Here is an 18,091-nt window from a genome sequence, read left to right on the forward strand (position 1 = left end):
GGCTCCAGGTGTTGACAGTGCCATCGCAAACTCTAAAATAAAGAGTAGAATTTCATATGCCGATTTTTAGATATATTGACCATAAACAGCACCATATGCCACAGAATGTTTTTCGAAAACAGCATATTAGGTTGTCTACCAACTACAAGAGATACATGTTCATGGAAGAAAATGTAGAACATGCACATTGTGCACATGAACAAATATGTAACAATGAATTTCACTATTGTGTATAATTAAGCACCAATAAAAATATTTTAATAAAATAAAATTTGGAAAATACAGGAAAAAATATGTGACCTCATCTGCACAGAATGAGACTTACTTACGATTCCTGATTCCTGACATGCATGCTCACCATTATCCCCACAATGACATACTTATATTTGGTTTATTATTTATAATAATGTGATAATCTCTCATGAACACACCACCTGAAACAAGAGCTCAGACTCTGACCACAAGTTCATAATCTTTTCCCAAATCACATTCCTGTCTCCTCCCAGCTCAGATGACTATAATTCTGAATTCAGCATCTAAGATTGCCTTAATTTTCTCTCTGTAACTTTTTCTTGCATCTATATATTTATGTGTTTGGGTGCCTGTATACATGCAAATACACACACACCTTGTTATTGATTAATTTCATGTGTCAACTTGACTGGTCCACAGGGTGTCCAGATATGTGGTCAAACATTATCCTGTGTTTATGGGAGGATTTTTTAGATGAGATTAATATTTAATTTTTTTTCCTATACTAAGGATCACCCCCAGAGCCTCAGGCATGATAGGCAGGCACTCTACCACTGAGCTATGGCCCTAGCCAACAAGATTAACAATTTAAATTGGTGGACTTTGAGTAAAGCAGACTGACCTCTTATATTTAGTTTATTATTTATATAATGTGGGTGGGCTCATCCAATTGGTTGAAGGCCTGATTTGAACAAAAAGACTCTGCATATAGTGTGTGTGTGTGTGCACTTTTATCCTCCATAAATTGTTTGCAAAGATAGAATCATACAAAAATTACTGTTTGGAAAGACTGCTTTTCCATCCAGTAATATTATGGTTGACTTTCTATGTAACAAAGATAAATAATTTTAAACATCATTTTTGACAACTGGATAATAATTCATGATAATTATGTCATAATACATTTAACCAGTCTCAATCATTAGACCTTCATGTTACTACAATGTTTGCTGTAGTAAACACCGCCATGCTGGGGAAATTTTTTTTCTGGCTAAAGTTGAACCAGGGTACTCATTGCTTACTTTTGCTTCTGTTTAACATCCTGGACTTGTCTGACTTTTGTCTGAAGATGAATTCCCCAGAAAAGAAGAGTCAAAGCGTATGAACTTTCTTTGAAGTAATGATATGTGTCGCCAAGCTATATTTGTCTTTTCAGGTCGATAAATACAGATTTCTACCTTCTGATACCTCCATAGTTTTCCATTGTGTAGGAATATCATCATTTATTTAATCAATGCAATGTGTAAGTGTTGACAACTCTTCTTTGCTATGATAAGCATGCTGTAAAAATCACTCTGAACTTGACTGATTATTTCCATAGGAAGAATTCCTGAATGGAATTCCATCTGTTTCTCCCACAGGTGATGGCTCCAACAACAGTTTCTGCCACTAGGTCCACTCCTACCCCCTAGCCATTCAACCCTCTGACCTACACCAGAGTAGTGGTCTCATCCCTCTTCCCTCAACTTGGTTCTGGGGGACAGAAAAGAAAATACAAAGGAAAGACATTTAAATAACTGAACTTTAAAAAAAAAATCACACACCCATAATTTCTTTTTTTGGTAATGCTGAGGATAGAATCTTGGGTCTCACACATACTAAACAACTGCTCTACCACTAAGCTACTCCCCTAGCCCCTTTTACAACTTTTTAAATGTCCATGAAATGCTGTTCTTACTTACACTTTCTTGCAGGGTATTAACTATTTGCAAATCAGATCATTTCTGGCTCTGGAAAGTCAACTTCTAGGGCTGCCTGTAGTACCCCAGGCTCTTCATGCCTTTTTTCCAGATGGATCACCCGGAAAGGCAAGAGACTCTTGCACAGCCTCTGCCTGATGAGTTCTCTCCAGTGCAGAGTAAGCAAAAGGCATCAAGGTGGAAGCCGGTAGCTTCTTTCTAGAAAACAACTTTCAAAAAATAAGTCTCGGAAGTTTTTGTACTGCTTTCCTGTTCTGCTATTACTTTTGTTTATTTTATTTTGCTTTTAACTTTGATCTTGCCAGGCATTATCATTGCCTATTAACACAGGCTTGGGAAAAAATTTTTCTGGCTTAAATTGTACCAGAGTACTCACTGCTTATCTTTGCTTGTGTTTAACAGGGAGGCCATCAGAGGCAGGATATCCAACACACGAGCTGCCGGTGTCTTTATAAAATCTTAATGTCTTCCTGTTATCCAGAAAGGCAAGGCAAATTGTTTTAAGTCGTATTATTCTGTTGCAGAAACCAAATGCTGTGTTGTTGCCTTTAAAAAAAAAAAAAAAAAGGCTAAATGTCTTTCTTCTATATTTCCTTTGCTCTCACCCCAAGCCAAGCTGAAGGAAGAGTATGAGGTGACTAGCCTTGCTTGGGTCAGAGAGTTGAAGGGGTGGGGCGGGAGAGGATCTGGTGTCAGAAGCTGTTGTCAAAGACAATCAGCTAAGAAAAATCTGCTACTCAGGTGTCACCAGCTTAGAAGTTAAAAGAACCACATTCACATGAACTGAAGACCTTCATCTCCCATCTTCTTAAAATCTCTTCCAGTTATCTCATCCTACTAATGAATGAGTGTAGGGCCCAAAGATGACTCAGGCCTTATTATCATATTTTTAAAAATTGTGACAAAAATCACATAGCATCAAAGTTAACCATTCTAACCATTTTAAAATTAAGTCCATTTATATGATGCACCACCACCTTCATCCATAAAACTCTTTTGACTTTGCAAAGCAAAAACTCTGTTCCGCATAAATCATAACTTCCCCTTCCCTGTGCCTAGTGGCGTTTTCAGCCTGAGCAACTAAAGGGATGTGGGTACCCTCGACCCTGCTCTTATACTTACCGTTTGCCACTTGTCTTTTTTTTTTTTTTTTTTTTTTTTTTAGAGAGAGAGAGAATTTTTTTTATATTTATTTTTTAGATTTCGGTGGACACAACATCTTTATTTGTGTGTGGTGCTAAGGATCGAACCCAGCGCCCCGTGCATGCCAGGCGAGCGTGCCACCACTTGAGCCACATCCCCAGCCCCAGCCACTTGTCTTTTAATGGCATCTCTTTTGGATTGACCACATTGTCTTCCATGCTTGTTTTAACCTGTCGTTAGGAGGGGACAGGCATCATGAGTCACCTGTGACTGCCAACTAGAGAAACACAGTTTTAGAATTTTCTCAATACCTACTCCAGTAGCCTCGTTCTTTTAATCCCCAACAGACAATGTTTACGATCATCTAAAGTGAGTATCTAACCCCTAAATTTACTTAAAAGTGAATAGACTCTGTACACATTCGTGATGTAACTTGAATTTTAAAATGTAGATTGCAAATGCTGTAAACATGCCTGTAAGAGACTCATAGAACCCGTAAGAGAGATCAATGTGCATGCAAAATTATGGTTGCCACTGGCAAGGCAAGGAATTAAGAAAATCCAGTCCAGCTTGGGGTCTTGTTACCTCTGGATGCTGTGTTTTTTGTAGAAGTTAAGGATGTTCAACTATGGAATGTGTATCTGCCATGGTTCAGGGGACCTGGAAGACCCAATCCCTTCTAGTGAGTTAATCTGCTTTTAAAATAAAATCTTAGATCATGGTCACCCGATGGATGTGATATCAGGAAGACAAGGGAAATTCAAAATATTGAGAAGTTTACTGTCATTTCTTTAGTGTTTTCAGGTTTCAAGGTACTTTTTCATATACAGCAAAATGTCCTTCCACAGTGCTGCAAGGTTGTTATTATCATCCCAATTTTTAGAAATAAGGAAACGGAGTCTGAAAGAGAAAGGAATTTGATAACAGTCATGCAAATAGGTGGGGTGTCATCTCTCCAGTCCTCCCAGAGGAACAGGAAAAGGAGAACTTCTTGAAATTAAAGAGAATTTCAATTGACTTTTTAAAATTTTTTTTCTTTAGTTATACATGGACACAATGTCTTTATTTTGTTTATTTATTTTTATGTGGTGCTGAGGATCGAACCCAGTGCCTCACACATTCGAGGCAAGCACTCTGCCACTGAGCCACAGCCTCAGCCCTCCAAATGACTTTTGTCATTCTTTCCTTAGAAAATAATTCTCAACATTCTAACCAGCACAGCTTTGGCTACTTTTTTTTTTTTTTTAAGCTGGAAAAGATCCAATCTGAATTTCTCATTTTGATTTTTAGATACTTGAATGAATGCAATCCTAAAACTTGCTTGACTATTCCTGTTTTTTTTCCCTGTTATTGTTTCATTGTCTTATCATAATTGACTATTATATGTCCACCTCTATTCCCATGGGTAAGTATAGTTACTTGTTGGTCAGTCATAGAAAAATGAATATTCTTTTCTCCTAAATGGTACCTGCTCCTCTCAGATTCTTACCAGCTTACCTACATCTTTTTGCTTTTCTAGCACAGCAATAAAATATACGTACGAAGAAACACAATGATGAAATCTCATTCTGTCCTTTTTTCTTCCAGATTTTTCTTTGGCTACCTTCTCTTTTTAGTGACCCGCTCCCCTGCCTTTCAGGTCTCAGAACCTCAACACAAATGGCTATTTCAGAGACAGTTTTCAAATTGCAGGAAAGGTTTTATCTCTAGCCCCTCCTCTGACGCACACTTAACCCTATGGATTTAACACCAACCAACTTAGCATGAAGAGTGTCTCTGGAGTCTCTCATAAGCTGGACCCTGGAGTCCCTGTGGTGTTCGGTGTGTGCCAGTTCCTCAGCCACATGGTTTCTCTTCTCCTTCGCAGGGACAGATGGTGTGCTCAGTGGGGGAGTATTCGAACAGATGTGAGCAGCTATCTTCAGGTTGTGGGGGAGAGGCACGAGGCCTGTCTTCCCAGAGAGCATAATATGACCAGTTTCTACGTCCCCGCAGCCTTGCATGTAGCAGGGGGCAATCTCCTTCTTACTACAGCCATATTTCAAATGTCATGGGATTGTGGAATTCTACTGAGGTGTGGGACAAGAAGACTTCCTTCTTGTTTCATGGCTGTCTCCCGCATTGACTTTGTAAGATGCTGTTTGTGAGAAAGAGGCATTGGACCTTTGCAAATTCACGTAGAAATCTTCTGAGCACTTTCACACCAAACTATATTCAATTGTTTCAAATCTCAGTACTATTGAAGCTTTTGAAGTAGAATGCATTTTATTTTGCTGCTGCTTTTCCTTCCTTCCTTCCTTCCTTCCTTCCTTTCTTCCTTCCTTCCTTCCTTCCTTCCTTCCTTCCTTCCTTCCTTCCTTCCTTTCTATCTTTCTTTCTTTCTTACCAGGGATTGAACCCAAAGGCACTCGACCCCTGAGCCATATCCCCAGCCCTATTTTGTGTTTTAGTTAGAGACAGGGTCTCACTGAGTTGTTTAGCACCTCACTGTTGCTGAGGCTGGCTTTGAACTCCCCATCTTCCTGCCTCAGCCTCACGAACCTGGCTATTTTGCTTCTTAATGAGTCATCTTACCTCTCTGTACTTCAACAATAGGAAGAGTTCTCTTCCTAATCTTTCAGCCCTCTTCTCCTTCTGTTCCTCCAGCTCATTCCTTCTTTTCCAGATAATATCCTCTTATTTATTTATTTATTTATTTATTTATTTTTAGTCTTCAGAGCACTTTTCAATGTATTATCTGGTCTCACTAAAGGCTATTGGGGAACACCTACCCACATATTTCACTGTAATGTGTAACCATAAACCACTTTATTGTGATAAACTCTGTAGATAACTGATCTGTGCAAACTCTGTTTTCTATTCCCTGTTCCTCCCCCCAGGTGCGGGCTGAAACCCCCACCGAGGATTAAATTTGTGACTTTGCTTTTCTTGCCTGCCAAACACTCCATCCTTGCTATGAGCCTCCCATTCTCTTTGTGTTCCTGGTTCCTTGTTGATTAGCCCTTCCTTCCTCCGTAATAGGAGCTTTGGAGACAGGAAAAATAGTGGCTTCCTGTTCTGCTTGTTTATTATGTTTAATTAACTCCTCTGTGACAATCTCTACTTATTGGCCAGGATAACATTTGTATTTGAAAACTTGGTTTTCAAGTATGGTTGAATTCTAAAATATTTACCATATTAATTCTGGTTCTTGTAATTTATCCCATTAAAAAAAATACAAAAAGTTTTAAAAAGAGATTTATTTCTTACCCAGAAGGTAGCTCTGTGGTGTCAGTGGTTTGTGATACCCAGCCACAAAAGATGGTGAAGTTCCAACTATGGAGGTGAAAGGGCAGAGATACAGGTAGGTCTCTGCCTGTGTCTCTGATGCATCTGTATGTGTGATAAGCAAAAAGAGAAAACTAGGGTGGGCAAGTTAGATTTCAGACCATAATAAAGATGTCCCTCTTAACATACCATGAATCCTCATGCACTGGGGACTCTGTTCATCCAGTATGTAACAGGATTGAAAGAGGTGAACAGCCAGTGCGTCCAGATATGCTGGCTTTACTGCTGTGTCTTGTCAGATGCTCATGCACAAGAGGAATATTCTAGAAGTGCCTTAGTGCAGGAGTCTTCTAGAAGGTGTTTTTTCATTGGGAAAACAACCAAGGTCAAGGGCAGCAGGAAGTCAGATCAGTGCCACCTCATCCTGAAAGCAGCATCTAGAACCACCAACCTTGAGTGCCCACTATTTCTGTTCTTCAAACATATCGGCCAGATTATTTTGGTTTTAATTATTGAAGGCCCAATTGAAAATGGCTTAAGGAAAAAGAAAATGATTTTATTAGATCAATGTGTGAAGATACATGGGAGAGTTAGCTTCAGAAATTAGCTGGATTCAGGGACTCATCTCCTTCTCTCCATCTCTTAGTTCTGCTTTCTTCTGTTTGGGGTCCATCCTTATGTTTTTACCTCATGGTGGTAAGACGGCTGCCAGCAGTTGCCAGCCTTTATCCTCTCCTCTCATTAATTCCAATCAGAAGAACCTGCCTCTCTCAAGCATTTGAAGAAGAAGAAGAAGAAGAAGAAGAAGAAGAAGAAGAAGAAGAAGAAGAAGAAGCAGCAGCAGCTGGAATTGAGTCTGACATCTAACTTTGGTGGACTGGATCATGCTCAAACCCCTGCACTTGGCTGGGGAAAAGAGTATAGATACTGACTGGCCAGACCTGGATCACATACTCACTTTTGGAGACATCCTTCAGCCACCTGGGCCAAGAGGAAGACAAAGGAAGATCTTTTAAGAAAATATGGGTTCTTTGCCGGGTATGGTGGCATACGCCTGTAATCCCAGTGGCTCAGGAAGCTAAGGCAGGAGGATCGTGAGTTCAAAGCCAGCCTCAGCAACAGCAAGGTGCTAAGCAACTCAAGCAATTCAGTAAGACCCTTGTCTCTAAATAAAATGTAAAAAGGGGCTGGGAATGTGTCTAAATGGTTAAGTACCCCTGAATTCACTCCCCACTACAAAAAGAAAAGAAAAAGAAAAACATGGGTTTTGTTACAAATCAAATGTAGGGGGTTTGATACCATACTAGCAAAACAATGTGCCCTGTGCCCAACTCACACCCACAGCTTCTCTATGGGGTAGAAGTGGAACAGTTTGCTCTGATGTAGGCAGACTTATTCCAGAACTTCTGAGACAGGTTTGAAATTCAACTTACCCAGTTAAGTTCTCCCCACCCTCTGCTGGTGGGAAAGCCCATTTCTGCCTACTTGTTCATGCACAGCTTCTCCTCTCTAAATGCTATTCCTGTCACGTTGAGTGGGACTGCCTCCTCTCCTCAGTTTTAAAATCTTTTATACTTATGCAAGCATAAAAAAGAAAAAAAGCTGGACCATGAATTTCTTTGGTGTGTGGGTGTGAGTGTTTGGGGAGGGGCAGAGATTGATAGTAATGATTTGAAAGTTCAAGGTTAGATACACTGTAGTAATCACATTCAGGACTTTGTCATCTGGAAATACCTGCCCTGGGCTTTTCAGGTCTGAGCCAAGACTTCACATAAAAGTTCAAGGACAGCAAGAGAATTAAAATCTTCTTTTCCTCTTATATTCCAATTTTAATCTGTAAAACATTTTGGGTAATGATATTTATGGTAGAACCAATTCCAAAGGAAAGACATTCCCATTCATATTCTCTCTCCTCCCTCTCTCTCTCTCTCTCTCTCTCTCTCTCTCTCTCTCTCCCCTGGGGATTGGACTCAGGGCCTCCTGAATACTAGATAACTGCTCAACTCCTGAGCTACATCCCCAGCTCCACAACTTGGCAATTTTGAAAAAGAAATATTATAAATAAATAATTTTTACTTTTAAAAAAAATGGACACTAAAGATTCCAGATTGTGGTCCCAATGCCTTCATCCCTCCTGACTGTTCCCAATAGCCCTCATCCCGCACCTTGCTATTCTCTCAGCCCTATTATTCCTAATTGGGGCTTTTCCTACCTCTGACAAGATGTGACCATCTCGCAGGCTTAGTCTGTTTTGTGCTGCCCACAGACTAGGTAATTTATAAACAATGGAAACTTATTTCTCTTGGATCTGGGGGTCGGGGAATCCAATCTCAAGGAGAGGGGCTTCTTGCTACATTAATCCATGGAGGAAGGAAGAAAGTAAAGCAAAAGTAAAAGGGAGAAAAAGCAGAGAGGGAAGGGACCAAGCTCATTCTTTCCTCAGGAAATCACTCCTGCAATAAACTAACCCAATCCACACACAAGGAAAGAGCCCTCGTTACCTCCTCACCTCTTAAAGCCCCAGTTCTGTTGCACTGGGGATAAAGTTTCCAGTGCATGGATTTGGGGGGGGGGACACATTGAAATCATAACACAGGCCGAGGAAAGAGGCACAGAGACTACAGCTATGTGCCCTTCTGTGGTGAAAGACGCATCAATTTTCTTCATTCCTGGCAACCAAGAGTTTTAGGAATAATGACTTAGAAATCTTAGCCTTTTGTGCTACTATCTGATGTTTCCCCAGTGGGGTTCCTGGGCACCATCTGACACTACACACAAAGTGAGAGCTCTATATGGTGATTTATACCCCAGGTGACTTGTATTCCCTTTTAGAGACACCCACCTTTATAACAAAATTTCTCTAGGTCCTTTTCTCCTATCACCCCTCACCAACCAAGATAGACCATTCGCCCCTGGGAAATATACCCAGGATTGCTGCCCACAGATCTCTTGTCAACACTCTCACCTTAGGGAAGGGCAGATTCTTGGAGAGGTTGGGCAGATGGAGTCGGGGAAGCAATGCTTACATCTTTCAGAATAGTGACTCAAAAAATATTTATTTGGAAACAAAAATATATTTAGACAAAAATGTTGCTGTTATATAACTCCTTCCTTTAAATATGGTTGAAAGAATAGATCTTGAATAAGATCATATGTGCATCAAAATCAAGTTCTCTACCTAACAATTTACATGTAATCTAATTGTTTCTTATCAACCCAATCCACTTATATATGAACCAATGGGTAAGTCAATGGCATTATTGAAAGTCAGCTCTGGGTAGAACATGTTTGAGATTTTGAAGGAGGTATAGAGATGTACAGGAGAAGGTCCCTTCAAGAGCTTGGCAGTGGGAAATAAAAGACATTGGGAAAAGATGTCATGCTCAGATTTTCAGATATCCTATTTGGAGCTTATTTTAAATGACTGGAGGATGCCCTTTTTTAAGGAGAAGATTCTGGAGAGTAATTGTGTACATAAACCTTTGCCCTAAATACTGATGTCACAACCCAAGAATAGTGTACATTCAGAGGTCAAAAGTTTACAGAAACATTCCCAGATAGCAGCACCAGATGTACGGCTTTGAGCACTGGAGACAGTCTGCCTGCATCGCAGCCAGTGTGACCTCAAGTCAGCTTTGAACCTGGCTACGCATCTTTTCTATCCATGGACTAACCTATATACATGAACAGTCATCCTCACCATGGCAGGAGGATGTTAAAACAACTTAACTAGATAAAGTCATGAGTAGAATGGACTTTACCTGTCGGAGAGCTAGGAGATCTATGGCAGTCATAGCACAGGTAAGATTTGGAGGATGAGAAGGTTTAGGGAAGGCATGCCAGTAAGAGGGTCGGCCCCAGAAAAGTTCCCAAAGTGAAAAGGCTCCAGCTCTGCTTAGGGCTCAGGAAGTGCCTATTTGAAGTGGGGTTTCTGAAAAGTAAAACTCTGATGAAAGTTCTGAAAGGTAGGAAGGGAACAAACCAGAAGGGGATTTGAATTACCTTTTTAAACTTTGAGCCCATGGTGAGAACTTAATAAATAATCCAAGGTAACAGAACTATATGTAGACTAACTAGAAGGAATTATTTCTTCAATGCAAGACAAGATTTTTCACTTTTGGTCATAGTTATTGAGCATCTTCTTTGTGTCAACCTTTTTTTTTTTTTTTGCCTGTGCTGAGAATATGGCAGTGAGACAAAAATTCTGCTCTTCAGGAGCTGATATTTTAATGCAGGTGTGGATAACAGACTACAAGAGCTAAATAAATACATGAATAATTAAGACCATCTTAGATAGTGATAGGTATTAGAAAATCCATGGAATGGTCAAAAAATAAGTTGAGTGGGTGGCTACTTTAGATAGGGTGGTCAGAGGATCTTAGAAAAGGAGATATGATGAAGTTAAAGCTCTGAAGGAACTTTGGGTTCAGAGTTTGTGCCTATCCACAAGCATCTGAGGTGACCCGTCGGTGCAAGACCACACCTTTGGAGTTAGCTTCCCTTGGGCAGATGCTGAGAGAGCACTTTCTACCCTCTGCCAAGGTAGCCTGAATCACCCAGAAGAGTCAGGTGATAGCCTAGCCCACCGCTCTACTATAATTTTCGACTTTCTTATCTGGGAAACAATAGAAATGGACCTGTTCTTTCAAGTTCCTTTGAGTTCTAGCATTCCAAGATTCCTACTTCATGCTCCTTCCTATTTCATGTTCAGAACTGCGGAGACAATATCAGAATTATTGTGAAGGAGCAACTGGCTACTTCGGCTATCCTGAAGCCTAGAACTGGGGTGATAGGACATATGACCACTAGGCTCAGGGCTCTGTGGTAAGGGGACAGCTGGGGCTCAGCATCTGTACTTCTACCTTCCAAATGCTGTCACATGCTCCAAAAGTTGGACTTATTTATTTATTTATTTTTTCGTTTCCTAATGATATTTCCAGACTTCCTCACAATTAAGCTTCTGGAAAGGCCTTAGGTTCTGCCCAGTAGATGTGCTTGGTGTAGATTTGGAAAGCTAGAGAGAGACAGGGCTGTCTCCCTGCTGCTGGCCAGCCAGCACTGGTCTGGACAAACTGAGCCTTTCTGCAGGGACAGCTTCCCTGTGGCTAGGCCCTGGCAGGAGGGTGCTAAGAAGTGCAGCTTCCTGATCCCTGGGCTACAAGAGTGCAGGTTCCTAAATGCAGTCTTTGTAGCTCAGTTCAGCTTCCTCTCTTTCCTGACTGAAGCAGAGGGAGCCGCTGCTTAGGAGGCAGAACTGTTCTGAAAGGCTTTTCTTGAGCCCCCTCCAGCCCTTGCACAGATTTTCTAAGCCCTTTAATTCCCGTAGAGTCTCCACTGTAGAAGCTAGACAGACCTCTCTTTCCTTCATGTGAGGCACTAACCTATGTTCTGAAGAGAAAAAGCTACATAGGCGCAGTGGCACACGCATGTAATCCCAGGGACTCAGGAGGCTGAGACAGGAGGATTGCGGGGGGACAACTTAGTGAGGCCCTAAGTAACTCAGTGAGACCACTAAATAACATACTTTTAAAAAAGGGCTGGGGGATATGGCTCAGTGGTTAAGTGCCCCTAGGTTCAGTCCCTCGTACAAAAAACAAACAACAACAAAAAAAACCCAACTCTTTCAGACCGTGGTTGTTAAAGTTTTAAATGTATCACTTATGTCTATTTCCAAATCAACGTAAGGACCTTACTTCTCGAGAACCATAGCTTCCTGAGTGAAGGACCTCTCTCCCTCTGTCCACTCCAAAACTCTTAGGAATATATTGATCTTTAGCAAAACCATCCATAGGGTTCAGGGATATTTAGATGGAAACTATTTGCTCTGCATTCAGACATATTACTGGGCAGAGGGGTTGGCAACCAAGATTTATAGCACAAAATGAGAAATGCCACTGACTTACAAATAAACATCTGAGACATAAAATCCATTTGTAAAACCAAGGACCCATATTTGTACATAAAACTAGACCTTACAAGGACTATGAAGAATTGATTTTTTTCACCTCCTCTGTCTTTTTGGAAGACAACCATTGTATTTCCCTAACAGGAAAGTAGAGAGTTTGGACTGATCTTTTCTTTTTTTTTCCATCCTCCACCCCTCCCTCCCCACCCCCGTTTTCTTCTTTTGTAGTCTCCATTTTGTTTTAGTCTCTAAGGATTTTTTAAAAGTACAACTATAGAAAACTGACTTAAGATTTTCATGAAATTTTAAAATAAGGTTTTCATAAAACTTTAAAATATATACCAAATGAACTTCCCTTGTCCATTAAAGTCTCAGTCTTAAAAAAGATAATTGAAAAGAAAATTAGCAGCTAAAGCATGCCTGTTTAGACTCACCAGAGAATCATTTCAGAGGCATCCAAGCCAATGCAGTTCATTCAGCCCTTTCACTTATACAAAAAAATGATCTCTGATGGTCATTTGTATTCAAATTAAGTGCATCTAAACCTATAGTATTATTTGCTCTAAAAAATTACCTCTTCACCCCCCTTTCCACATTTATGGATTCTCTAATGAAGAAGAGGACTCTTTGTTTCATAGTTAAATAGGACCAGGCTATTGAGAGAAAGGTTCTGATGGCAGGTAGCGTCCAGTCAAAAATTCAGGATACAGGAAATGAAGAGGAAGGAAAAGAAAAGAATAAGTGTCATTCAAAGATTGAATCTGAAAATCAGAGATTAGAGAAAGGGTCTGTGATACAGCCAAGTTTTCCCCATTTTGTGTACAGAAACAGTCACAAAACAGGTCTAATTAATGTTAATAATCCTCTTTATTTTCCCCATTATCTTCCTGAGTCCTTTCTTTAAACCTTTTTTGTTGTTTTTTATAAAACCAAAATTTCCTATTCCCTGCTTGCTTGAGACCCCTTCCATGCCTCTGAAGGCAGACCCAGAGTCTCAGATATCTTCCAACCAGATCATGGAAGATTACTGTCCTACTTTCCTTGCATTTTCCTCATCTGTGTAAGAGCAATTCAATGGGTCAGCAAAGAATAGAGTTGGAAGCTTCTCCTTGCTCTAATGGAATAGGCTCACCAAGAGAGAATATTGTCCAGAAAGGAATTGCTGAGCAACTTGATTCTCCATTGGCCCCTAGCTTCTGAATACTCTTTCCAACAGTCAAGGCTATTGTGCCTGGGAAGCACCCCCATACTCTTTTAGTCCACTATGGGGTGTTGTACAAAGTAGAACAGGAATTCAGGAATCTACAATTACACCACCAGAGATTTGTTCCTACAGGCTCATGTATTTTTTTTTTTTTTTTTAATTTCTCACTTGAAGCTGCCATTGGGCATTCTTCCACTGAATTTATTTCCTGAACAAAATGGCGCTTCTGTCTGGGAACCTACCTGAGAGAAGGGAGGTTGTAGGAAAGAATGAAGGGCATCTTTGAAAGAACAAGCTTGTTGGAAAGCCACAGGGATTGATGTACTGATATAGAGAAAAGAAAATGGAAGGGGTTAGAGTCCACTTAAACACATCAGTCCCTTGACAATAATTTCTTTATCTTTTGTTCTTTTCTTTTTTAATGGATGGCAAATGGGTTTGGGGAAAAAAATGTTGCACCCTTACAATTTCTATCTATGGCTACATTTTATCTAACTTTAATAAAAACATCAGCAAACAGAAGTAGGAATGTCCATGACACACTTCCTGACCTGTACAATCCTCATAATAAGTTTGTTTGCTGGCGGCTTCTGACTCAGGGACGATGAGGGGCAGGGGCCAGGAAGGGAAAGGGGAGGACAATGCCTCTTGAAGTAAACTCAGACAATTAAAATTCCACCCCAGGGCGCCAAAATCAGGAAAAACTTCCATAGAACAAATAATCTTGGGCTGAGAAATCTTGACACAGCCTCTGAAGTCAAGGTCTTGAAAATTCAGATAGGAAAAATTCTCGGCATGATTTCTTTTGGCACAAGTCTTAAAAATTGAAATCAAATGCTGCACAGTCAAGCAGCTTCTAAGCAATTTCAAATAAGCAAAGTCATAATTCATCTCTAGTCAAACAATGTGAGATTTTTAATAAGAGCAACAGGAAAAGTTCTAGAAGGAAAGAACACTCTTAACTTCCATTGTTCTGCAAACACTCCCTCTCAAGTGATTTTTTCCCTTGCAGTGGCTGAGTGGGTGTCTGATGATCTGAACATGAAAAAAGGTAAACCATACTCTTTTATTCCAGTAATGGATGAGTGTGATAATTTCTTACATAATTCTGGATACATGATATGCAAATGTATTTGCTTGTGTGATGTAGCAGAATTTGTGCTCGCCTAGCTTCCCACCCAAGTAACTGGAAAATATCCATGTGATGAGGGAATGCCCCTTGGGGCCCAGTCTCTTCTTGGCTTGGAGACTGGCTTGCAGGATGTACTGTGCAAATTATTTAACTTCTGTTTCACAAGCGCATCTACAAAATGGGATGAGGGCAGTGGTTCAGAAACTATATAAGACTGAATGTTGTTGTGAAGGTACATAAACTCTTCCTAAAGGGCTATGCTATCCATCAAAGTTTTGATACCCCTTCAATAATAATAACAACATCCATCACACCCAAGCATCTGTACTCTGATCCAATGATTCAGAGTTTGTTAAGACTTCTTCCATCTTTAAAAGTTTAAGAACTCCACACTAGGATCATAAGCACCTGTATTTTGAGGGAAAAATAAGGCTTAAAAAATTATATATTTTTTTTCTTTTTAAAAATTTTTATTTGAAATAATGATAGATTCATAAGAAGTTACAAAGATGGTACAGAGAGGCCCTGTATATTGTTCCACTAGCTTCCCCCAATTGAAATGTCTTATGTAATAGAACATTATTAAATTCAGGAAACTGATATGAGCACCATATTATTGACTAGATTTAGACTTTCCTGGGTCTAAAACAAGTTATTAAAATAACTTGGACACAACTAGAGATAAACTTGAGTCATGTACATATTTATTCTTAAAAATGGCATAGTGTAGGGAATTGAACCTTGCTGTCGTTAGAACTATATATTTTGGGTAAATTATTTAATGTTAATAAGCCTTAGTTTGTTCATCTATAAGATAAAAATAATATCACCAAGTTGTTACGAGGAAATATTTCTAGTCCAGTGAGAGCATATATGAGGAACCCCCCAATACTAGTTTTCTTCATTTCTTCACAAAACCTGACATTTTAGTTCCCAGAGTTTTGTAGGAGACACGTGCTCTCCTAATAATCATCTGGTTCTTGATTATAATTGTTATTATTTTTTTTAGGCTGGTCCTTTCTCTTATAGCCAACATCCCTGTCAAAGGATTCCTTAAAAGACTTTTAGTGAGAAATCTCAACTCTGGGATGAGCTTAATGCCACTCCTCTCAGAAGCAGCCTTCTACCCCAGGAAAATGACTTGAAAACCTCAGGACCAGCCTCTTCTGTGAAGCCATCCTCCCCGAAGCCATCTAGCTAATCTAGACTAGGTGTCCCCATGGCCTAGCACCCAAGCTGGAGTTGACAATTGAACTGGATGGTCCTCCCACTCATTTCCTTCCATGCCTGAGAGGTGGACCCTGGAATAATGGTAAGACCTTGACACTTGAGTCAGAAGGAGGGAATCAGTTTTAATTGTGGGGTTTCTACCCTCCTGACTACCTGCCACCTTGTGCAGGTGCATGATTTGTGGTATTAGTCCTGAGGGTGACTATAAAACCCATCTGGGCTTCTCCACCTAGTTTTTATTGTGTATCAGAATAATTTGTCTATTATAAGCCAACTGGGTAAGTGCCATCCTTCATTTTCTTTTTGGTACAGTTCCTGCCATTGCCTTAATGTTCAATTAATAAAATTGCAGTAATGACCCTCCTTCTGGCCCGGTCTTTTGGAAGCAATGTTGGGCAGACGCTGTATCTGTAGTGGATTTCCTCAGAGCCTCGGTCCTCAGCAGAGGTCAGAGTATAATTGCAGCACTGTGGAGAGAGATCTTTGGACATGAGGATTATCTGGGGGAAGCATACAGACCAGGTTGAGAAAAAGGGACGTTGGATAAGTATAGGGGCAAACTAAACTTAAGAATAGTCTGGAGGTTCTTGTGAAAATCTTCAACTTTGGTGTCAGACTGATATTTTATGCGAATATTGGCTCTTCCATTGACCAGCTATGTGCATTGGGACAAATGCCTTAAACTTCCTTAGCCTTTCTTTTATCACCTGTGAGTGGGAATTCCTACCACTACACTGTGAACGCTGACAAAAATTTTTTGCTTGATTAAACATTAGTCAGGTGCTGAATCATCTCCTGGGTCTATCTGTGCCCTTTTTATATAATCTAGTTTTAACAAGAACTCCTCACCCCTTCCTGAATATCATGATCACCCTCCATGTTTGATCAGGTCTAATCCTCCACCATCCTCCAGGTGACTTCCGGTCACCCTGACCTGTCTTCAGCAAGAATTCTGTTAGGTAATTTTAGCCAGAACCCATTCTTTCATACCACTGATATTTCCTCTTAGTAACTTTCCATCCAGTGACTCCCACCCTGATCCTTGGCTATAAATTCCCACTTGTGGATGCTGTTTTCAAGAGTTGAGACCAACCTCCCCTGCTCCAAAATTCCATTGCATTAGTCCCCATATTTATCACATTAGTCCTGAGGTCTCCATGAGGAAGCCTTTAACAAATGTCATTGAATATACTTTTTTCTTTAACAAGGCACAGTAAAACAAAGGTGAGGGGGAGAGTGCCCAGGGCCTGAATAAATGAAAATTTCCTCCCTACCCCAACCTTCTAGTAATATCCAAACACAAATTTAACCTGAAGCTGTTCATCTACCCACAGTTGGCTACTGCGGGGCTACTTCTGTGGATTCAGGTTTAGGGATTCTGTTCCAGCTGACCTTGAATGTTGGGTGTCAAATTTACCCCAGGGCACACGATATTATAGTAATATGAATAGCTGCAGGATGGAGTTATACTTAGCAAACCGCAAACGGGGAAGGTCACACCTAGGGCCCAAATGCTTCCTTCGGCCTGCACACAGGTAACCAGGTGTGACACGAAGACCTCCGCCCTAGCAGGAAGGACTTTTTTCTCTCCCGTGCTGCAGCGATGGAGGGTGCTAGGGTTGACTCTGTGCCAAAGGTGGCGTTTGGGGCTCTGAGCAAGAGAATGTCGCGGGAAGCCAGGACGTGCACAGGGGAGTTTCAGAAACGGTGGGGCAAGCGGGTTGAAACCGAGGAGCGTCGGGCCCGGCTCCCGCGGCGCGGCGGCCGCCAGGTGGCACCAAGGGCCCGGGGCCTGGGCGCCTCCCGCGGGCGGCGCGGCGGGGCGGGGCGGGGCAGGAAGGGGTTAAGGAGCTGGCTGAGCCGCCGCCGCGGCTCTTCGGGGAAACCCGGCGCGGGGCGCGGAGGAGGGAGCGGCCGCGGGCTGCGGGGCCCGGCCAATCGGGCGGCGGGCCCGGCGCGCGCGGAGCAGGCAACATGGAGGGAGGCGCGGCGCCCGGCCGCCCGTGACGCGCCGCTGCCCGGCCCGCTGGTCAGCGAGCCCGAGCCGCCCGCGGCCCCGCGGCGCGGAGATGAGCAGGTCCGTGGCGCTGCTGCTCTGCTTGCTGGGCTGCCACGTCTGGAAGGCGGTCACCAAGACGCTGCGGGAGCCCGGCGCCGGAGCCCAAGGTCGGTGGGCGGCGGCGGGTCCGGGGGCTTTGTGTCGCGCAGGGCCTGGCGCAGAGGCGGCGGCGGGAGGGTTCGGGGATGCATTGTAGTGG

At 41.7% G+C, this 18,091-nt stretch overlaps 1 protein-coding gene across 2 annotated transcripts in view; it reads left to right on the plus strand.

Annotated features, from left to right (window-relative positions):
* Positions 1–17,720: 17,720 nt before the first annotated feature.
* The window catches only part of Fam171a1 (family with sequence similarity 171 member A1), a 115,800-nt gene continuing 115,429 nt past the window's right edge, over positions 17,721–18,091 (plus strand). For both annotated transcript variants that reach the window (XM_076831868.1, XM_076831869.1), the window contains exon 1: positions 17,721–17,999. In XM_076831868.1, coding sequence (XP_076687983.1) covers positions 17,903–17,999 — 97 coding nt within the window. In that variant the 5' untranslated portion in view covers positions 17,721–17,902. The remainder of the gene's footprint in view (positions 18,000–18,091) is intronic.

The sequence above is a fragment of the Callospermophilus lateralis genome, chromosome 13, assembly GCF_048772815.1.
Source record: "Callospermophilus lateralis isolate mCalLat2 chromosome 13, mCalLat2.hap1, whole genome shotgun sequence".
NCBI lineage: Eukaryota > Metazoa > Chordata > Mammalia > Rodentia > Sciuridae > Callospermophilus > Callospermophilus lateralis.